Source organism: Cucumis sativus, chromosome 5 (assembly GCF_000004075.3).
Source record: "Cucumis sativus cultivar 9930 chromosome 5, Cucumber_9930_V3, whole genome shotgun sequence".
Lineage (NCBI taxonomy): Eukaryota > Viridiplantae > Streptophyta > Magnoliopsida > Cucurbitales > Cucurbitaceae > Cucumis > Cucumis sativus.
Genome location: NC_026659.2, coordinates 10378751 through 10403381, shown reverse-complemented (window position 1 = coordinate 10403381; position 24631 = coordinate 10378751). Strand labels below are relative to the sequence as shown.

Genomic DNA, 24631 nt, shown 5'->3' with positions numbered 1-24631 from the left:
TTTTTGTACTGGGTGTGTCCTACACAAAGTAGATTTGTTACGTTGGTTAAAATATTTTGATATACTTGATATGTCTTGCTAGATTTCAATGACGTATATACTGAGTATTTGAGGAAACTATTCTCACTATTATTTGAGGAAACTATTCTTACTATTATATGTCTATGTTCACAACTTGTATAAACAAATTTATGTGTAAGCTTTCACGTGCTCTTACCTTTAAATCTTTAGTTTTAAACTGAGTCACTCACTGAGCTTTATAACTTACCCTTCCAAAATGTTTTACCCACTTTCCAGGTAGAGATCAATTTTTTGGTGCCTGATAGACTGCCTTTGTTTGCTGAAGCTCAGATATTGATTGTCAGTATGTGGTAAGAGTTGTGCATAGAGTCTCTTGTGTTATTATGTATATATCTTAGTATGATATAGTTACTCTATAGTTTGTGTGAGCTTTAGGAGCTAGGGTTGTATAAACCTTTGTTGGTTATGTTTTGGTTAAGGTGTCTGCAGGTTTACTCGTGAAATCAGTTACTTTCGGCCTACACTTCGTGTATGTATATGATTATTCTAGGATCCGCTGTGTTATGTTGCATGTACAATAGTTTATATACTAGATTAGCAAGTTTATCACGTTAAAGATTTCAGCAAAGTCGACAGATACAAGTAGAGAAAAGTGTTGTCGATCAGTTTCACGTCGTGTTTCGGTCTAAGTTAGCAGGTAGTCCGAGAGGGGGTGTGACACTTGTGGTTACTTGAGAATAGTTATTGTGAAAAGTAAAATTGTTTGCATGCCTATCACATAATACTCTTTGGGCATAATTGATAATTTTATTAAATAAAATTATTAATTATTTTTCTTATGTTTAGATTAATTTGTGGTTTAATTTGTATGGAAGATTTTACATAGGATTTTAATTCTTTTTTAGGTAAGGGATTTCTACTACCGATCATTTGAATTAAGATTTAATTGTGTTGAATGGATTGACTTATTATGCATTGACGATAATTAAAATGCATTGACAGGCTTACATGAGAGTTTGGCTGAAATTGTGTTGATTTAATCGTGTGGTTGATATATGTAATTATGAAGTTTGTTGGATGATGTTCACATGTTATCCCTATTGTTGGACTAAGCTTGACTGTTATATGCTATTTGGACTGATATGAAGGATGTATGTTCCTACGAGATCACCAGACTAATATGCCTGATGTATGTTCCTACAGGATCACCAGACTGATATGACTCAAGGTACCTCCTAATAGAAAGTTAACGGTAAACCTAGAGGGATCAGTAGTGAGTCTCTTATCGGGTATTTTTATACTCACAATTTTTCTATGTTTAACTTTCAAGCAAAGGTAGGGAGAAGGTTAAGTTGGTGAGCGACAAGGATTCCTAGCCTATCATATATGACCTGTTGGGTTTATGCTTAATTTTGATATTGTTTTATAACGTTAATTAAGAGGTAATTAGATTAGTAATGATCCCAACTTGGTTATGAAAAATTTAAATCGTTGTAGAGATAATGTCGTGGTGTTACACCAAAAATCTAAACAAATCACATAGGATGGACAAAAAGTAGCACCATTGACATATATTATGCTCACAGTGAAATATGATAAATGACAACATACCAATCAACTTTTTAAGTTAAATTGACAAATTCAAACTAGCTCCATATGACAATTACATAATACAAGTATATATTAGAAAACTTCAACCATATCTAACACAATTAATGTGTTTGCAAATGATTCCAATAACAAGTCATGAAATAAAGTAATGCATTATTATATATACCTCCTAATTCAAAGAGGTTAGCCCATAGCACCACACAAACAAATAAAATTGATTTCATTTCTCTCATCATCATTTATTGTATTTGAAAACTGGAGAGAGAATAATGAATATTATTGAAGACATCAATTTTATTCTAAAATAACTTCTGCAACTTTATTCCCAATACTAGAAATTAGATTAAAGTAGGAAGAAATTGAACTATGACCCAAGTTATTTAGAGTAACTTTTCAAGTGCATGAAAACACACACTTTCAATTGAAAAGTAATTTCAAATTAAACTTGCTCCACACATGCATGCAAGCATTTATTTGGCATTAGATAGTTTGGTGTAGATTAATAATATAGCATAGGTAAAAGTTGTCCTGTTCATGCATATCTTCATTAATTGCCTCTCTGGAGATGAACATCAATGTCTTTGGAAATGGCAAGACAAAACTGCAGCATAGAATGAGAATCAGCAACTTTTTCATGAAGTTTCTCATATTCCATTGTCCAGTGAATCACACTTCCCTTTCCTTTTGGCACAGCTTGGATGGTATAATTGAAGGTTTTGTAATCCTTTAAAAGGTCTCCATCTATCACTTTGAAACTTATCAAATTATTTTCTTCATCCACAGCTTCTATCACATCCTTTCCCACCTTTGCCTTCCCATCTACAATTAATTAACATTAATTGGTTATCAATTTTGAGATTCCATTTGTGCATATTTGACATATGAAGTAGTTTTTAAGCCAAAATCCCATTATAACGTAACTCTCAATTTTCCCTTTTTATGTCAAACGGATGATCTCCAAATTTTAAGTTTGGTGTTCTTTTAATTAATAGGTTTTCATCCTATTTATACTTTTAGAATTCAGTACTATGTGATTAACAAAATATATATTTTTGGGTTGGATTACACATAATATTCAAATAATTATATCAAATACGGATTAGTTTCTTTTTTTTTTTTTTAATATTTAAAGTGGTCGAACCTATTAGAAATAATACAGAATTCAAAATCATTTAACCTTTAGATCTCATTTGAAAAATAAAGTGTTTAACCCTCTCTTCCACTACTTGATTTGTTTGATATGTTAACTACTTTTAGGAGTATTTTGAAAAACAAAGCTAATTTTGGAATGTTTAGTTTTTCCTTTTCTTTTTTCTTTGAAATTTGGCTAACTAAGAATTAAGTGTTTAATTATAAAAATTAACAATCTTATTAAAGAACTTTTGAGAAACCAAGAAAAATTTGAACAAACAAATTGTTGTTATCAAACAGGTACTTGTGAACGTTATTATTCACTTTTTTTAAATTGATAATGAACTAAATAGATATGGATTTCTGAGACAAACTTAGTTAATATAAATTAATATGCATAGTATAATTTGAACGAAAAAATAAGGCCATGTTTATTATATGATTAAGATTTTTGAAAAGAGACATTTTTAAATATAGTAAAATGAATTATAATATTTATAAAAATATAAAAAAAATTCAAATTTATGAGAGATAGACATATTGATAGAAACCAATTGAAGTGGATTGTTAATATCTCTTAGAATTTTAAATTTTGATACTTTTGTCATATACCATTATTCCTTGTTGAAATGGAAAATTGTCAAAAATATATATATATATAGAAATATGTAGAAAATATTTACACTCTATTTGCCTTTTAGTGGTTTCTTTTGTGAAATGTTTAAATAGTTTACTTTTATTTATTATTTGTGAAAAATCTCTATTTGAAAATTTGATTTACTTGTTTCTGATTTATTTAAAAACTATAAATGAAAACATGTGGGATAATTGTTTTTTGTTTAGGATTTTATAAAAATAGAACAAATCATAAAAATATTTATATCGTATAGAACAATTTTGAAAAAAGGAAAAAATCCACGGTACACAACGTGAAACAACAAAAATACCTTTAAGATTAATCGGTCATATATGCATGCGTGAAAAACGGGACTAAACATTAAACAATGTTGTATCCTTGTACTTAGTCTAAGCAATTTTTGTACTCAATCTAAACAATCTTGTACCAAAGTTAAACAATCTATTAGTGATAAATGTCTATCTCTGTATATCCGGATAGACAACTAATCGTTTAGATATCGATATACGATCGTTTAGATTCTGTACCAATTTCGTTCAGAATCTAAACAATTTTTTTTTTATTTTATAAAAAAGTTTGATATATCTATAATATAAAAAATAGTTCATTTTGAATCCAACAATTAAGATAATTAATCTAAATTACATCATTCCTCAAAGCAATAAAAGCAGTATAATTGTCTCCTAAACCCTATAAGGAATTACAATATGTGAATGCAATTCCTCAATCACATGACACCACAATAGAGTGTTAAGTGTAAGGCTTTAAAAATCTTTAGAAAATCATTCTTAATTAAAAGTAATAATAATAAAATTTAAAAAAAAAAAACTAAAATTGATATAAAAATGAGAATAAAACCCAAAAACAAAAATAAGATAACAAACCATGAAAGTAGTTCCAATAGATGATAGAACCAACTTTTCCCCAATCACCCTCATGCAATTCACAGCTTTGAACTTTGTCTCCAGAAGCTTTAGAAACATGGTGTAATCTCTTATGGAGCAATTCATGAAATTTTGAAGCTGGTGCCTCAATTTCTACATCAGCCTCCAATTTCCTAAGAACAGACATTATCTCCGTTTCAGCTATAATTTGTTGTTATATTTCAAGTCTTCGAAACATAATGGGGTTACTTCCATATATATAAACTGCCATTAATCACCGATAATTATTGCTATCAGTTATATATGCTATTATCGATAGCTTTCAATTATTTCACACACTTCTTCGCGATTTTTTCACTTTGAAAGTTATCGTTGATAGCTACAATTAGTGAACATTACTAGTTGTTATTAATTGTTATCACTGATAGCTACTATCAGTAATAACTTGTCACTATTACAAGTATTTTTTTATAGTTTTCTTAAATTGAAAGTAATATTTGATAGAAAATGATAGTTGTTATACGTTGTCATATCATTGATATATACTATCAATGATAGCTTTTAATTTGAGAAATATGCTATAAGTTGATATAATTGATAACAATTATCAACGACAACTTTAATTTTATCAATAATAGTCGTTGAACGGTAGATTAACTTTCAATTTGAGAAATATGATATCAGTTGCTATAGGTAGTTGTTATCACTAATATCTTCTATCAATGATGTTGCTATCAATTTTTATTCCTGATAGCTACTATAAGTAGTTTTTCTATATTGCTATTGATGTAAAATGATATCACTAACAATATCTATCAATGATTGCATTAGAAAGATATCGCTGATAGTAACTATAAACAATATCATTAGAAGGATATTTTTTATAATTGAAATCCCCTTGGTCAATATATCAATTTTGAATTTATGAGATTTAGTTAAGCTATCAATTGATATTTTATGTAGCTATTATACTTTATATACTCACCATTTCCATGTTTTACTTTTCAGGAAAAGGTAAGGGGAAAGGTAAGTTGGCGAGCGACAAGAAGAAGGACTCGTGACCGCCCGTTTGATTTTTATGCTTTCACTTTTGTTTTTAGAAAGTTAAGATAATTAGATTAGTAATGATCTCAACTTGATTTTGAAAAATTTGGGACGTTATATAAGTGTATCATATATGAATTTCAAATAGTTTTAGAAGTGTTGGCCCCGAACCCTAACCAGGGTGTGTCGACCTTAGTCTCGTCTTGCTATCCAACCAGTAATTGATCTTGTACTTGGTTATTCAAAGTATCATATAATATATTTAAGATATTTCCAACAATTAAAATGAACTTATGTCTTTGAGAGGCAAACCTTGCTTGCCATGGCTTTTGGCGGAAGTCAAGCCTTTTGCCTTGGACCATGTGCAAACCAATCCGTTTTTGTAGATGTAATTTGGTCACAAGTTGGTTGATAATCTAATTATCTTTTTTTAACTTTGTAATTTTTTTCTGCTTTTACTTGATGTCGATTATATGTTTTAACATGTTGAACTATGTTTAGATTGACACGATAGTTTCATATTTGCTGTCATAGTGCTTCCTCATTATAAGTAACTAATCGAACCTCATCTGATAATTATTTGGTTCTTAATTTTTGTTTTCTTTTTTAAATTAAATTTATAAACACTAGTTCTACCCATAAGTTTATTGGTTTACTATTGTACTGAACTATGAAGCACAAATAATTCATGTTAGTCAAAGAATCTGATCAGATACGTAGCAGATACTAATACTTCTATATATACTTCTCAGATATGTATCTGACACACGATTTGACATATTTCTTTTTGTTCTGGTGTATCAGACCCTAAACTTTAAACCCTAAACCCTAAACCCTAAATCCTTCTTCAATATATTTAACAATTTAATGAAGAATTTTTTTGTTTATATATCTTCATAGTTTTCCTCTGATCTTATTCTCTTCTTCTCTAATCAATTTGTCTCTTTTATCATTTCATTTTCTATTGATTGTTATACTTAAATATTTTTATAGTTGTTTGTTTTATTGTACCCACTGTTTGTATAGCATTTTTGTACCATTGTTATTAACTTGATATTTTATGAATTTTCCTAGATTTATGAATTATATTTAGTACTTTTATGTTAAATTTACATAAATCCTATATTTTTAAAGAAAAGAAAAACGAATCATATTTGAAATTGATGTAACGTCATATTTGATCATATTTGTTTTCGGTAGTGTATCGTCACTGTGCTTCATAGGTATTGAATATACACAGGAGAACACCATAATAAACTTCAAAACTATAAAACTAAAAACAATGTTACTAAAGGCACCCAAATTACATTATAATATTATACAATATTTTGAGGTGGATTATAAATATTAATGAAATAGATGTCCATTAGACATTATGCTCAGTGTCATTGTATGTTATATGTGTCATTTTCCTTCACATCTCATACCTTTGAAATGTGTCTAGAAGATACAAACTCTTAGTAAACATCTAATTCACCTTATACTTAACAAATTACTTACAAATGATTGTATTTAGTGGGTCTTCTAAGACACATATTTGAAAAATATCTAAAGAATCCGCAGAAATTGGATTTTGTTGAGAATTTTTCAGTTTCTTATATTCTATTCATTATTTATTTTATTTTATTGGGCTCTTTTTCTAACCAATAGAAAAAAATAAATTATTTAAACTATATAAAAAAATTATAAGAAATATAATTTTTGATAAAATATTTACCTTAAGTTTTATCTTTTAACGATTTTGTTGTATGGACAACTGGTTTGTGAACTTTTTTTTCTAATTTTAAAAATAAATCTAGAAAAAACAACTTAAAAACAAATTTATTATTATATTGGTAAATATTTTATCCATTATTTTATATTTTTTTGACAATTTTCTTAATTTATTTATATATTAATTATTAATTATTTCAGCCTTATTTTTACATGAAAGTGATATTAATGAGTTTTCTTTAACAAACAAAATTATTAGATATTAATGAGTTATTATTGCTTGAAAATTCGTGATGATTTGGTATAAATAATTCATAACTATATTTCTGCTTAGCTTATGTTGTGAGTTGTGAGTCAATTATTAGAATTTAAGCACTTAGCATGTAAACAATTTAGACTATAATAATTATTTCCCCATTATAATTAAATTAAAGATATAGTAGTCGTTGTTGACTTGTTGTCGTCCTCGTCGTCAATTTAGACTATAATTATTTTCTATCATAATTAAAGATAGTAGTAGTTGTTTATTTTTAATCAGTATCATTTGGGAATCCCAATATAATCAATGATATTTGATAAACAAGTGATTATATCATTGTTGTTATTATTGTAAAATTACAGTAAACAATAAATTATAACAAAATTTTAGATCTTACAAGGGATAGTCAATTAAATACCGATAAACTTCTATTAATCTACCAATGTTTTAGATTTTATCAATATTTATCGATATATTCTAAATTTTTATTTAATATTTTGAAAAAAAAAAATAATTATTAAAAATATTTATAAGTATAACAAAATTTAATGGTCTATTAGTGATAAACAACTATAGATATCTATGGGTGTTTATTAATATTTATGAATGATATTTTGCTATTTTTGTAAATATTTTAGTTCGTTTTACTATGGTTGAAAAAGAATTCTACTGGAATAGAGATGGACGAAGTTTTCATGTATACAAACACTATGTATGAAGATTTCTAATAAAAATGTTTTGCAGTACATTCAGATTAGGTTTTGTAACTATATTACTGATACAAAATGAAAATTTGAAACCAAATGAAATTGGTAGAATGAATCACAACGACGTGAATGAATTATCAATCTATCACCAAATATGTTGGGTGTTGGGAATGACTTTGGGCTTATGATCGATAGGGAAATGAAAACGTAGTTGTCCCACGTTCAAAGGTTTGTGTTTGACAAGTAAATATATATCTATAGTATATACAAAAGCTTCTATATGGAGAAGTTTTTTAGTCCATTTTACCCTTTTGATTATAAGTATTCTTACTATTTATTTGATGACAATTCTGTCCTTCAACTTTAATGCATGAATAGGGTAAACCTTTCCTTCTATTTCTCTAACCATTTTAATATTTGATTGAAAAATATTTATTACCTTAATTAAGTTTATGGTGAAGGAAACATTCTCTTATTTTCTATTTGTTTGAAATTATTTTTCTTTTTGTTATTTTTTTCTAGTTATATAGATGAGTAGAATGAAAATTTTTCTTCCATATTATTTTCTATTATATTTTTCCTTTTATCTTTGTAGTTAAAATGAGAATGTAAAATGACACGAGACCTTATTTTTTACCATGTCTTTTATCTTAAATTAGTATATCTCTTTGTTATGCTTTTCTAGATCAATATTCTAAAATTTCTCACACTTTTTTTTTTTTTGGAGATTGTGTTTTTAAATTTAAAAATTAGTATTATTTTAGACGATAAAAATTTAATATTTAGACATAAGCACGAAACCAAAATAGTTGAAACTGAAATATGGTGAAACTAAATTCAAATTAATGATTTTAGATACACATTTTCAAATTTTTAGTTTAAAAATATTATATGATCTTTATATTACGTATCTATTATGAATTACTTATCAATGTTTGTTACAAACATTCGAATTCTAAAATAGTAAAAGACAATAAATTAATAACTTAATCTCATAAAAACCTAACATTCTATATATACAGATATTTTCTACATCAATTCTCCAGGAGTCATTGCTATCATGTTTCTGTATATTACTTAACTCGTTCTCTTTTTTTTTTTTTTTTTATTATAACTTTTACTTCTTTCAATAATCTTCGATAATATAATTTAAAAATTTTCTGTACTTTAGAGAGATAATATTAATTTTTAAAAAAGATAAATGAAATATTATCACATTTTGATTCATAACTAAACTTGATATAAAGAGACTAACTAAAAAATAAAATTTTGTATCCACTATTTTATAGAAATTAATTTTGAAACATCGTCATTCATTATAATTAATAATGAAATATTAATTCTAAATAGAAGTTAAAAATTGAAGAGATGTAACTTTAAATTAGATAAAAATTTTATAAAAATAAGAAAATATAATTATTAGTCAAATGCTATTATAACTTATATTATTAATTTTACATTTTAAAAGATAACATGCATCTACGTGCAACTTACGTGAAAAAAACGAGTATATATATATACCTCTCAAATAAGTTTTCAAATTGTGGTGGTGGTGATAATATAAACCTCTCACCACCATACACGCCGTTGCTGATAGATTGAGAGGTTTGTATAATTGTGCTTTCGTGAAAAAAGAATTAATTTTTTACTACATTTTCTTTTAGTATTTTTCTGTTTTATTACCATTGAAAAATTTTAATTTCCAAAATAAAATTTTGAGATATGAATTAAATATTGATTTAAGATAAAGAAAATTTAGATATTGTAATCTATGTCAACCATTTCTTTTATACTGCAAATATGATAATTACAACCATCATTATCATACAATAATGTGTATAGCTAACAACTAATAATAGATCATAATCACATCAACCAAATAACAATTGATATGATTAGAACAATAATAATAAATGTCAATCAAATAATTATTAAATAAAAAATTAAGTATAAAGTAACCATCAATATCAAATTTAAATCAGATATTAATTAGATACTGCTTAATATCATTGAAAATTAGTATATCATGCTGTAAAAGAAAGAGTGATCCATATGAAATGAAAATCAGATAGTAGCGAATCAAATTTCAATCCATTTTAATTATTTAATTTATTGATAAGCTCTTATTCTCGGGCCTATTTTTTATTTTTTCGAAAATTTGTTATATTCACGTTTCATGCCTTTATTTTCTTAAGGGTCATTTGAATCACAAATATTGTTTCATGAGTATGTTTAAATGGTTGATATTCAATTCCATTGAGGTGATTTTGCTACGTTTTGAAGAGATCAAGGACTGTAGATTTATCAAGAAAAAATCCCCTACTTTGTGGACACATATACAAAAACGGTAAAATATGTGAGTTTTTGAGTTGGAGTTTCGTTGACGGTAAAAGATCATCAAGAGAAGCCTTGTTTGATGTACAATGTACATATAAAAACTACCATATTACTTGATGGGCATTGCTCATCAAGTCATTGTGGAAAAACAATTTGGCACCAAAATGCTAGGTTTTCTTGATGTGTATTGTCACACTCTAATTTGCAAGACAACCAAAACACGGAAAGTAGTGCGAATAAGACGTAATTTAGCTTAACTTTACAATTGATCCTATCACTAAGGTTAATTTCAACTCCTTTTAAACTATCAAACTAAGCTTAAAATGCAACGACAATCAACTTTAAATGCCAAATGTGATGAATAACTTAACCAAAATATACATTTTATTAATAACAGGCGTTTGGTAAGATCAGATAATTACAACACATTGACAATAAATAAATAACAACTCTTAAACACATGGCTTTCTCAACTTTCTGCAAACCCTTCAACCTTTTCTTCTACTTGGCCTAAATGTCTGTTTCTGGTAGATGAGATTATTAAAACGTAAGTCTATAAAACTTAGTGAGGTTTTATGAAATCCTTTTCGCAATGCCCTTAAATAATTCCTTTTTGCCAAATCATAAATCCCAACACACTTTAGTTTATCAATAAATACTTCATTTCGCAAAACATATCAAAACTTGTGTAACCATTTTTATAATAGAGTTTGATCAACTCACAAGTCACATCAACATTCATTTCACATAAACACTCATTAGTCAATTATTATTTTTTTCAAAGATTTAGAATCGTTCTCTATGCTTGGTCTCATTACCTCGCGTTTAGACTATTGTATCGACAGCATCTTAGTATATACAAATTGGTCCTTGTTGCTTAGGCCGCTAAGCTTTATATGCTCATTTCAAGGCAAAAGCCAGCTTTTTATCACCATATAGCCTCGTTCACCCCATGGTGGCTTTGACTCTTTATGTGCACATAAAAGTTAGCATCATCCCAATGAAACAACTAATGGTTTGAAAACCATTTTATAGTATTGAAATCATAATTATCAAATCAAGTTTTAACATTATAAACTTTTCATAGAAATCTCTTTTGAAACACTTCTTATTGGAATTCTTCTTTCAAATCAACAAATAGAAATCATAATAAAGTTTTTAACATAAATTCATCTGAGAGAAAACATTCACATAATTTTGAAAGAAAAGCACTCACCACATATTACCAAAGATCCTCCTCTTCCTTCTCTTTTTTGCCGAGCTTTCTGGCGGAATAAACCGCAACACTTAACACTTTGTTTTTCTTCTTTTCGCCAAAGGAAAACAATAGCATTTGAACTTTTTTTTAAATAAAATATTTGTGCTTACTTAATGACCAAGTCCTCTATTTATATAGCCCTTAAACTAACTTAGTCATACATAAATCCTTTCTAGTTTGCCAGCTCTTGCTTAAAACTCTACACGTGTAAATTTAATATTTAACTCGGCCATGCTTAAATCCTTAATCTTACCCGTTAACCCTTGTCAAATTAGATTTGACATTTTTTTCGTCAGTCCTTTCTTCTCGCCTAACTCAATTCTGTGAATAAATTCAACTTTTTTCTCGCGAAGACTCTTTCTCTTGAGAGCGTCTAGACTTATAGATCCTACCCTAAATTCTTCTTTTCTCATAATTTTCTCGCGAATTAACTTCTTAATTGCAAAAACTTATAATTAACCATAAAAGATTTTATCTCTTCATCTTTTCTCCAAATTTAATTAAACTCCAACTTCTTAATTCTTAGCCAACTTTTACTTCTTAACATGAAGTCTTATTTCGAAACACCTCTTCTTATCCAAAATGCAAATTTTCAAAATATTTAACCAATTTTTAAATTCTTATATTCAGATTAGAAACGAGTCTTACATGTATAGCCCATCAACACATAACGTTAAGTTGACACAAGTTGGCCATCAAGCAAAAGCAACTTTTCTTTTGTTGATGACCTTAAAATGTAGGACTAAAAAGTTGATCCAAAAAGGTCATCGCATTCTTGAGCTTTGCCCATCAAATAATAAAAAATATTTAGAAAAAACACCTACTTTACATATGATTTTACACAAATATCTCAAATTTTTATTTATTTTCGTAAATAAGATTCAAGACTTTTATTGACCATTTTATCATTCACATTAATTATAAATAATATTTATTTTTGAAAAAATATATAATATAATACCATAATTATATTATATCACATTTGTTATGTATCTTATAACTTACCTATTTAATATATTAAATAAATAAATATTATTATTTTCATTTAAATATAAGATATTATTTATTAGAGATCCAATTTAAATATGGTATAAAATTGAGTCAATTGGTAATAATATATTAAAGAATTTCTACAAAATTAACAAATTTCTCTCGACTTAATTTCATTCTCGGCTTCCTAATTTCACCATCCCCGTCCACCTTTTTGGTGCCTTTCACCAATCACTTTAGCTGTCTGATTTATCACCTTTTCGATCTCTCTCTATTCTATCTTTCTTATTCCGGTCATCTCCTTCAAGTTATCCAGTCAGTGCATATTTCTTTCATATTATTAACTACGTTTATTAAAATTTGACTTATATAATTTCAGGTTTAATTTTCTGTTGAAATTTTCAGTCAATAAAACTTACAGTGAATGATTTTTTCGATCATCTCCTTCAACTAATTTGTTCATGTTTCCATTTCCACGTTTTATATTTTTCATATACCTACATAATATTATATTTTTTCATATACGCTAATTTGTTGATCGCAAAGTACACAATATACTATATATTTTTTATATACCCTAAAAAATTTTCGAAGCATGAACTGCATAATATACTATATATACTTCATATACTCTAACAACTTTTGTATATAACCATAAACCCTTACTCATCAAAAAAAAAATTGAAGGAGAGAGATTGAAAAGTGAGAAAGAGATTGGATAAAGAAAGTTGCACCTTGTTAGTATAAGTAGTAACTTTTGATTCTTTTAAATCTTTCTTAACATTACTTTCATATCCTAGAATTCCTCTCAGTTAGATGTGATACCGATTTATTCATGTCCTCCTCTTAAACTCGGGGTGTTACATGAATCACTAAGGAAAAAATCAATTTATTTTTAAATTGTTTTTCTGGATGGAAAACAACGATCAATGAAAATCTTTCTTGATAGTTCAAGCCCATCAAGAAAAAAAACCAATTAATTATCTTTCGAAATCCCTTTACCTTTCCAATTTCGATGAATTTTTCATAAAACCTCAATCAATTGAAAAATTGTTGTCATTAGAAAAAGCCCTACCCTTAATCGAAGTTTTGCCGCTGGCTGTCTCCCCTTTGAAGTTTTCTCCCTACCCTTAGACTTAGAGAAGTTCGTCATTGCCATTCGATTGGTTGTTTGGTGTCAAGTGTCACACCCTGCTCCGCAAAGCATATTGAACCTCGCGATGCGGCACGCGACACAACATGAGTAGCCCTGACGCCTCTAAAAAGAAACTCTAGAACGCTCAACTTAAGTCCTTGAACTTTAGTTTGATCACCTTGTTCCAACTGAAATAACTTAGTTAAAACTAGCTTGAACCTTAAATTACTAGGTAATAAAGAAATATACAATGCAAGATATCAAACTCCTCATTTTTACTACTTAACATTATGCTTTCCAAATACACATGTTATACACTTTCTTTAATATATGAACAATAAAATAAAGCTTAAAACACCCTAGCACACCTTCACACTTAAATGCCTTGCTCACACCTTAACGCGTAGTAACTTGCCTAGTTACCTGAAGGAAATAAAACTTAAACCATAAATCAACTACTTAGTGAGTGATATTTTTGGAAAACATTTTGGTACATAAAATACGTAAAATCATTTTCATAGAACAAGCTTCAACACCTCATTCAATAAATTAAAAATCACACATTAGCTTTCATATTCCTTTAGCCAAGAACATGAACCATTCTCATGATAGACTACTATGATGACCTTTTCATCAATATCTGGTTCATTGATAGAATTTTCTGATTCATTTCCCATTGCTCAGGCCATTAAGCTTAATAAGCTCATTTTACGCATTGGCCAACTCCATTCCGCCATGCAATCTGTTTCTACATGGTTGCATTTACTTAATATAAGCACATAATAGCCAGCTCATTGATAGAAATAAGACTAATGGTTTACTTGCAAGCATAGCATACAATCATCAAACATGAAACTTTAACTTGAACATAACATAAAAGTTTTTTAAAAAAACCATATTTCTCATAAACATTAACGTGTAAGACAACATTACAAGACAACATGGAACTCTAGAAAGGAAACTTTTGTACTCTTCTTCTAGTTGTATTAATCATAAGTTGGATTAGTCACCCTTTAAGTACTCTTAAATCGCTAACTTCTACTTAAAATGCTACACGTCGGTTAATTAATATTTTTTTTTTGTCATGATTGACCTTAACCTTGACGCTCACTAATTAAGTTCAATTAGGAAAATTTTCAGAAAATTTCTAACTCTTAATGCCTAGTTTCATCTCGCATTAAGCCATTAAAACGCCTAACTTGCTTTTGATTGCAGTCTCCTTCATCGTGTCGCCTAGCTTCAACGTGAAGCATCAGAACGTCTAACTCCTCAAAATGCCTCCTTCAAAACACGAAAAAATCCTTCTAATCAAACTCTTATTTCAATAAAATCTAAAAGGGCTATGAAAAAATATAAAATAAATCTAAGCTTGCTTAATAAAGAAATTAAAAAAAATCACCATCTCTAGATCAAGTTTGAAAGAAAGCTCTCAATCATGTTAAAACAATAAAAAATAATCTATATAGTATCTAAATCTAAAATCTTAAAGGGATTATGATTTTTTTAAAATTTCTAAATCAAGTTAATGGAAAAAATGATTATATATAAAAAAAAGACACTATGATCAATAATTAATAATAAAAAAACCACATTTTATCACTAATAAACGTTAAAATGAAAAAAATATCATATTTTATCTAGAAGCTATAACAAAATTTTGGATTCTATCTCTGATAGTCTTCTATTACAATAACATATCAGTGACTATCGGTGATAGAATTTGCTATAGGTCGTAGATATTTTGTAAAATCTACTATTTTTTAAAATTTCCCTTTTATCTATATAATTAATATCTAAAAATCTACTATTCACATAACATAATATATTAAAAAATTATAAAGAAAATGTTTTAAAATAGTAAATTTTACGATCTATATAGCAAATTATATCATCGATAGTCATTGATATGCTACAGTAATGATAGAAGACTATTAGTGGTAGAATTCAAAATTTTGCTATAACTTGTAAATATTTTATTTTATTTTATTTTTAAAAATGCTCCAAAATTATATCTCCATTTTTATTATATTAAAAGGGAGACTAAGGGTGGAAAATCCTTTTGCTTCTCTCTTTGCCCATATCTTTTTTTTCTAGTTAATGCCCAATTTATCTTTACACTCCCATCTCATGGCAAAATTCTAACAAGTTATGTTCTTTGGTTGCAGACTCACATCTCATGCAAAATCATAACTAGTTCTTTATAAAATGTTCACAATCAAATCATTTTGAGTTAACAACACCAGTTTTGCAAATCTACAAAAGAGGACTGTATCTCTTCTAATAATTAGGTAATCACTAATTTTTGTATTTTCTTTTACGAATTTTGATTTTTATACATGTTGAGATTGAAATTGTTTACTAACAATAGGAAATAAAAATACAATACAATTACAATCTAAATCACACACTTTTACTCTCTTCATTGTTTCTTAGGTTTGTTGAGTTCAACTGCTTTGTTATTCTAATTACATATATGCAAATTAGAGTTTTTGGGCACTTAAAATTAATTTATGTGTAAATGTATATATATAGTTTATTTCCTTCCAATCACATTATGAACAAGATAGGAAAATGGAGATATAGAGGGGGGAGTTACAAAGTGTGCAAGGAGAAATTATTATATTACTTTAATATTATGATTTTTCTTTTTTAGAAGCTTATTTATATTTATTATTATATTTAAGTAATTGTTGATAGAATAAATTTAATTTATGATTAATCAATACAGATATAATAATGAGTTTTCTAAAAAATATTAGAACAAACCCGCAAAATATTTATAATGTATAAAACAATTTCGAAAACAGAAAATGTCCACAAACTCATAATAAAAAATACAAAAAACGCTTCCTTGATATGCTACGTGATTAATTAGCCACTTGCACGTTCGTAATATATTTCATTTAAAACACATTTGCATGGGTCTTTGATACAACCACACGCTCTTGATCCCTCGCTTGAGGAAGATTGGCTTGAAATTTCTAAATTGATTTCATTAAGGACAAGAATGATTCAACAAGTAACAACTGTTATCAAGTACTGGTGCAAGGACCTCGACTTTCCTAACAACCATATTCTCTAGGTTGCAATTCCCTTCTTACCCTATTTTCCTAACAACCATATTGTTTAGGCTCCAATTCTCTTCTTATCCCTCCTACTGTACGTTTTGGTGATTGGTGGCCAACCACATGAAGTGAGACATATTCAAACAATTAGACAGTATGAAAGAAATATAGTAAGAAATATAACTGTCCTTTATTATAAGACAATAATTAACCAGATCCATCAACTTTAACCAGTCAGTGCACAAATTAAGATCTTGAACCAAGCAAGCACTAGTGTTCTTCTCCAACAAAGCTCTAATAATCTCAATATCCCCATTATTTAGTGAACTCAAGGTGGCCATGAGCAATTGAAACGTGCAATAATGGAGTCTCAACTGTAGTGGAAAATGTATAAATAAAAAACTTATGAATGAGATTTGGATTCTGTTCTATGAGAGTTTTCAAGATTTGTACACATCCAATCTTTTTAATATGTATTCGTTATTGACGTTTTAAAACATCAAATAATATCTATTAAATTTTTAATATTTTAAAATGTCAAGAATTTTTATAAATTCGACATTCTTGATGTTTTTTAAACGTCAAATGATATGTACTTTTTTCATATGGGTTTTTTGGGTTAGAAATTTGAACCTCACGTATGAAGAGGTTAGAAATTAATTCTCCTTTCCCCTTCACGTATAAAGTTGGGGAAAGTCTTTATATCACACGGTGCTTTGGATTCTCCTTACAAATCCAATGGAGTTGATGATTGATAGAAGAAAATACAGATTGATTAGAAGGAGATACGGCTTATACAGACCGCATTTTCCCTACTGTCACACAGTAGGTGAGTTATTACGTAACCCATCTGTTTTAGATCTTTGTGAATAATGTAACTATTTTCCATTAACTTTCGCTACCTTTCTATTTCTCTTGACTTATACGGTTGTATTATGGTTGAGAAATGTTTTAGTACGAACGAGAGATAAAAGAACATAAAGTTGCAAAATATAGCTTACAAGGGAAGTCTCCAATCTTGAGTATTGATCCCTCGGTTCACATATGTTAACCGCAGAGGATTCACGTTAGTGACCTGCTTTGGAAGCTATGTTCGACCCCCTCCTCCACTATCATTCCCTACTGAAAACTGCTTCATTGTCCCAACCATTTGAGAGCACTGACAAGTTCCCCACCACTGCGCCTCACTATGCCCACAGTTCGAACAAACCCAAGAAACTTTACTCATCTTCTTCAATCCCACAAGCTTCCCCGAATTCGGGTTGCAAGTCAACCTATCTTCTAAACCCACTTTCCTCACAGTCTCCAATGTCTTCTTGTTTAATAAATCCTCTGCCCCATCTCCATTCTGAACTCCAATGCTCGGTTCGGGCTCTTTCCCATCTCTAGTATTATGTTAGTTAATGATTGCATTTAAGGAAGTGTAGTTATGAACACGTTATTTTTATCCCTAAAGAGAGCAATTGCAGCTTCCTACAGAAGAAGATAATAAAAGGAGAATAAGGGAATAATTTAATAATAGAAAAAAAAAAGGGTATAAAAATAGATGGTGCCGTGGAGGACCCATTAGCAGAAAGTGGAGGTGGGTGTGGGTGGCCATTGAGTTGAGACTTGAGACTTGAGACCACACTATCACTCCTACTTAATACTGCCTTTCCGGCCCCACTTCTTGACACGTAGGACCTTCTTACCTTTGTGGGTCCTCTCCCTCCCCTACTCAGTACTTATTCCCTTTCTCCATGAACATTTTATTGAAATATCATTGTTGAACAATCAGACAAACTTCGTGGAACATATTATATAATTTGTTAATGCTGACTTAGTTACACTCTACTATGTATAATCATTTATATAAACTAACATAATTTTTAGATTTGAGGAAATGAGAAAGTGCTTTCCATATTTCTCAGTGACTTCATGTCTAAGAGCTGTATCAAAGAGGGTTTGAAGGTTTTACGAAGACGGAAGGAATTAAGGTATAATCACCCGCCAATTTCCATTGCAGCACCCTCACGCGCTTCGATTTCAGAGGTTTATGTTTATGCCTTTTATTCTAATTTGCTTTTGCCTTGTTATAAAAAATGTCTCCATACTTTGAAATGTCTTTGAGCTTTTAAAATGGTCTTTTTAACTTTAAAAAAGATTCAAAAATACCTTTTTGTCAGTCTTTCAATAGGTATATATCGGTACAATTTTGTTTAAAAAATATCACTGAATTGTAATATTGACCATAATCATGAAGTTTGCTATGATTGACTTTCGTGTTATCATAAATATAGTCACTTGCGTTCTTGCGTTCCATTCATACTTCCATTTTCATGTTTCTTATCGTTTGATAATATTTTTATTTTTAAAATTTGATAAGAATTCACATGTCTTAGAAAATATAATAGAAACATACCGTAGAAATTGAAGGGAAATATTAGCAAACGGAAAGGTTAATAAGAAAAGAGTAGCAGCATGCTGTAAATTTCATGGCATTAGAAAGAGGCAATTCCTAACCTGCTTCATCTTAGATGGATTTGTTGCCAACTTTACACTTTCAAGCCGTGTTCCGAGCAGAAAGTTTGAATTAGAAGCTCTTAGTCCTTTTTTCTATGCTTTTGCTTAGCTTATTCCCATACTGATTTTGAATAACTTGTTCTTTGAATGACTTCTTTTATTATATGGTTTGCTTAGTTTCTTTGTGAAATGGTTTTGAAGATAAAAACTATTAATAAGCAAGAACATCTAACAACGTAGAAAGGTTTTGCTTTCTTTGTTTTACTAAGAACCTAAGACTAGCTCAGTGTGGTGTTCAAATCCACACGATGTTCACCGATTTTCTTCCAAAGAAACACGTTGTTGTTGCATTCACCTATTTTCTTCCAAAGAAACACGTTGTTGTTATAGCAGTGGGTCCCTTAATGAGTAATATGTCTATACTCACTCTTTATATGTTTAATTTTTCAGGCAAAGGTAGAAGTAGATGAAAGCTGACAAATAACAAGAAGTGATTGTAACTTGCCATAGAAAAAATCTTATTAAAAAAAGTTTTTATTTATTTTAATAATAATGTATAAAGAGTTGGGTCTCAGAAAAACTTATATACACAAAAAGAAAAAAAAACATAGAAAAATATTTAAATTAACAAATAAATAAGTTCAATATCTGGAACAAGCAAGAGCAAAATTGTGACGATGAAAAAGTGGAGAGGGTTTGAGGAAAATTGAAAGCTTGTTTAGCCCAACAAGGAAAGAAGAAAGTCCCTATAACTGCCTGATGTTTCAGAGTGAACAGCATCATGGAGTGTTTTCTTATACTTCTTTTGATATTCTGTCTTTATATATTGCATATCTATCTCTGTCCTTGTCACTATTATCCTTATCAGTGTTGAGTCATCTGTTCCCATGCCTTTCATTGCCTTATGCAAAACCTACCATACTCAAACAAAATATGTGTATTCAACCATCTCAATGAGTAGAATTCTTTAAAACTTGAACCTATCTCCAAACATTTTACCATCTCTTACTTAATACATGTTTGAGAGTCAGTCTAAGTCTTCGCATATAAGAGAAAACTAAGTGTAATTTTGAAGAAATTTTCATGGTACGAGTGAAATTGTTACGAATTTGACCCAAAAAACAAAAAGGTGGTATAGTTGACTCATTTGGTTAGATAAAAACATTTAGAAGGAAGTTTGAATGTGCAAAATAAATGTAAGAAGTAATTTATTTAAGAAAGAAAGAATATGTTATATAGAGCAATACCTTTGCAAAGTACAAAGCTGGATTCTCAGCACAGCGCACAATGGTTAAAAGGCCATACTCAAAATAACCAGAAGTTTCACTTTTTATTGCCTGCAAAAGTTTATGGCCTTCCCTTAATTTTAAACCCTTCATCTAAATTAAACACTCTTACAATATAGCTTTAACTACATACTACTGATCAAATAAAATATTTGTGTTCCAAAAGGCTAACATGTACGTACACCAATCAAACAAATAATACATCAAAACAAAAAGTAAAAAGAAGATAAGAATGGACATTTAGATTTAGATTTCAACAATAGTGTGTTACCTACACACCCATGAAGCAGATCGAAGCTGATTATGATTGAAACATAAAATATTGAAAATGTAATCATAATGTACCTTTTCGAGAGAATTGGAATATGATTGTTTATAAGTATAGGCAACAGCAGCAAGATGAGCACGACTACTTTCACTAAAAATTTGAATAAACTTTTGTTCATCAGTTCCCCATCTCTTCTCTCCTGCTTTATACAAAGTTTTTGCATCTTTCTCTACTATGTTTCTGTCTATTTCTGGGCCTTCGTATCTTGGTTTACTTACATAAGCCAATAGCAGCTGCATATCCAAAAATAATTATATAAAACAAACTCATCTTCCAACATATATATAACCCCAAACTAAAAGATCATTGAGCAATAATTGAAACAAATTAGTGGAGTAAACAACAATATTATTACTATTATTATTAATTATCAATGTTTATGATGATCAGAGAGATAACAAAAAGCAAGAATATATTGTAAAAAGAAAGTGAATGAATGAAACGAACCTTTTTGTGATCACCAGAAGCACTTTTTTCAATATCATGTTCAATATATGATTGAAACATAGACAAGTAAATTTGTCTTACGTGTTGAATTTGAGTTGAAGTACGAGAACATAATACTTCTGTGGCTCTTCTAAGATGTATTGTATCTCCACTTAATGCCTCTTTTACTATTACTGCGTCTCGAGTTCCTGGATCATACATCCATAATAAAATTGCTTTCTGAAAAACCAAAAAACATTTCACATAAATATTATTCAATTATTTTTATTCTAGACATTAAATTAAATTGAAAGTATACAAATATATTCACCTCAAGGTTGCCACTAAGCTCAGATTTCAAGTGTTTGATGAGGTCCTTGTGATACATGGCTTTATACTCACGTTGAATTAGAGAACGTTGTGCTGCATCTCTATGTGCTAAAATATTCACAACTGCACCATTGTCACACCCAAAACCTATATATACACACATATGGATCAACAATTTTTCTAAGTAAGCTAAGTCATGATCAAATAACCATAATAAAAATTATTTTTTTATTATTAAATTATCAGTATAGTCAAATATGTATTTAATTGGTTCTTAAACTTCTAAAGCAACGTACTATATATCTAATACATATACATGAACTTCAAATTATTTGTCAAGTAGCTTCATTGTATATTTATTTAGTTATGAATAGCTCCATGGAGTTTTATGTCTAAATAAAGTTCTTTGACTTTCTTTTACAAGATGAGTTCATTAACTATGAATTTGGGATTGTGTATGAGACTAAAATGTAATTAATTACTTGAAATCTAAAGACAAATTTATATGACAAATTTACAATGTCAACAAATATTTAAAAAGTTGGCTTTTTCTGTCAATAAGCATATACCTTGACATTGAAAATCTGTCACAAAAATATTAATAATGGAACATTTATAGTGTCAATAAACTGTTTTTAACGATCGAATATTTATTTTGAAAATGTCAAAAACCTATCTTTTCATGTTGGATACCTATTTGTTTCATAGATGTTATTACACCCCATACTTCCTTAAATATCAACATCAAATATATACACAAACATAAATATATATGAACTTTCATATATAACCGTAGAGTTTCTAAAGTTTCTACAATCAAGTTATAGACCACGAAACCGATAACCAAACTTTAGTTTAGTTATTTACAAATAGAGTAATTACAACTAAAGTGTTGATGTTACAAAAAGAAAAAAACATTTTTATATATAATTAAAGTTTCAATTGAAAATTAATATTAATAATTATTATTATTGAGTTCTTCTAAAATCATTATACTTTTTATGTGTATATATATATTAGAGAGAAAAAATTTGATTATAAGGGTTTGTTTTACGTGGTGGAGTTCTTTCTTCTTTCCAAGAAAAAACCTAGATTTCTTTCTCTTTAAGCAAAACATTTTTCTTTCTACATGGCACAACACTAATCAACGTTTGTTTTTTCAATAATATTAAACCAGAGTTTTCATTTGCATAATCGTTTTAGAGACAAATTCATTTACTATGAACGAAATTAAAATTTCTAAACTCTTCATCATCTTGATTCAAACATGAGAACATTAAACAAAAGCATTGAATTGGTTAATCAATTAATTTCTGAAAGAGAAAAACACAAAATCTAAATTCTAACCTTTGAAGGCTTTATGAAGTTGGGCAGCATCATCTTGTGGAGAAGTAAGAATAGGTGGAATAATCAATGAAGACATTTTCTTTTTTCTTTTCTGAATTTGGAACAATAATGAGGTGTTAATGGGTTTTTCTGGGCAATAAAATGAGAGAAAAATTGAAACATAGTTGAACATAAACACAAGGGTTGAAGAAAAAATATATATTCTAACCCTTTTTCTCTCCTTCTTACTCGGCAACTCTTTCTATTGTTTGCCCATAATTTTCTCCCATTTCTTTACAAGAATGTTTTCAATCCATTCTTTTAGGCATTTATTTCCAATCATTAATTTAGTAGTTTTCAATTAGGCATTTGTTTAAAAGAACTACTTGAGAGTTTAGGTGTTTTTTCTATATTTTGTCGAGAATACGTCTCTTTGCTATGCTAGTAATATACTAGGTTTAATGGGAGAGTGTTGTACTTCGTATAATAAATGTTGAAAATTGTGCTTTTAATTCGAATAAATAAACCCTAATATGAAGTAAATTGGTGTTAAGGTAAATTTTAATTTTCAACTTGAAAAGTATGTTATAGTGTTTGGTAAGTGAACACTACAAAATTTTTGCAACTTAGATCATGTATAATGACTAGATTAATCGACATGGTATAAAATATTAAATTTTCATCCATGGCCTTTTATATTTATAATTGTTTTGGTATGATATATGTATCCAATATACGAGATTTCAACCACAAAAATGTTGTTGCACTTCGGTGGAGCTAAGTATTGCAGTAGGAAAACCTGCAAAATAGAATCACGTTAACAAAATGACCGAGTCACGGATCTTGCTCTTTTTAAGAAGTTTCACGGCTCTGCTTGAATGTGAAAACAAATATAAAGTGTCTCATCCCTATGATAAAACAACTTCTAATTCGTCAGCATGAACTGCACTGGAACCAATCAATATACCAGCACTTGCTAGGTATTTAGTTGCTCGAAAAACTAAAAAACAAAATGGGATAGAGTACGAGAGACAGAAGGAAGAGAATGAGAGAGCTTGTGTTTTCGGTTGATGAAGAAATGAGAAGGGAAGACACACATATATAGCGGATGAGGGAGTCTTGCAACGGTAAGGTATTTATGATGGAACAGAAAAAAGCAGTCCCTAAAAAACAGAATGGGATAGAGTAAGAAAGAAATAAATCAAGAGAGAATGAGAGAGCTTGTGTTTCCGGTTGATGAAAAAATGAGAAGGGAAGACACATATATATAGTGGATGAGGTAGTCTTGCAACAGTAGGGTATTAATGTCAAAATAGTAAAAAATTGGTCCAACGGTCGAGATATTATGATAGTCAAAACAGAACGGTCCAAATTCAAAAATATTATTTACCTTACCTTGCCATGTTCGACCAATCAAATGAACAACAACATGCCCGTGAAGATATTGACAAAGCCACTTTTGTCTATCTTCTCTCCCTCTCCAAAACATGGGCATCCCTTGGGACACAAGCCCACAAATGAATGTGTGGGTATTTGAAGAAGCTTTCACATCACTAAGAAAGTAATGTGGGAATGTCATCTTAAATAAAATAATATTTTGTGCTTTCTAAATAATTCTTCAATCTCCTACTTGAATTTTTT

At 28.9% G+C, this 24631-nt stretch overlaps 2 protein-coding genes across 2 annotated transcripts; both read right to left on the bottom strand.

Annotated features, from left to right (window-relative positions):
* Positions 1 to 1768: 1768 nt before the first annotated feature.
* Positions 1769 to 4516, bottom strand: LOC101221765 (MLP-like protein 31). Its single transcript, XM_004140427.3, has 2 exons — positions 4285 to 4516; positions 1769 to 2451 (listed from the first exon to the last, which is right to left on the bottom strand). Exons 1-2 carry the CDS (start codon positions 4469 to 4471, stop codon positions 2180 to 2182), a joined length of 459 nt encoding a protein of 152 aa, XP_004140475.1. The 5' UTR covers positions 4472 to 4516; the 3' UTR covers positions 1769 to 2179.
* Positions 4517 to 19947: 15431 nt separating this feature from the next.
* Positions 19948 to 24207, bottom strand: LOC101210015 (annexin D5-like). The gene is made up of 6 exons (XM_004140391.3): positions 23012 to 24207; positions 21666 to 21811; positions 21356 to 21574; positions 20926 to 21141; positions 20542 to 20631; positions 19948 to 20207 (listed from the first exon to the last, which is right to left on the bottom strand). The coding sequence occupies exons 1-6, from the start codon at positions 23181 to 23183 to the stop codon at positions 20013 to 20015; spliced, it is 1038 nt and encodes a 345-aa protein (XP_004140439.2). The 5' UTR covers positions 23184 to 24207; the 3' UTR covers positions 19948 to 20012.
* Positions 24208 to 24631: the final 424 nt, after the last annotated feature.

Excerpts from the sequence above, each read along its gene's own strand:
- LOC101221765 (XM_004140427.3), bottom strand. The coding sequence starts at position 4,471 with ATGTCTGTTCTTAGGAAATTGGAGGCTGATGTAGAAATTGAGGCACCA. Across the intron at positions 2,452-4,284 it reads CTATTGGAACTACTTTCATG|ATGGGAAGGCAAAGGTGGGA; the intron begins GTTTGTTATCTT and ends AATTAATTGTAG.
- LOC101210015 (XM_004140391.3), bottom strand. The coding sequence starts at position 23,183 with ATGTTCAACTATGTTTCAATTTTTCTCTCATTTTATTGCCCAGAAAAA. Across the intron at positions 21,812-23,011 it reads ACTTCATAAAGCCTTCAAAG|GTTTTGGGTGTGACAATGGT; the intron begins GTTAGAATTTAG and ends GTGTATATATAG. Across the intron at positions 21,575-21,665 it reads AGCTTAGTGGCAACCTTGAG|AAAGCAATTTTATTATGGAT; the intron begins GTGAATATATTT and ends TTGGTTTTTCAG.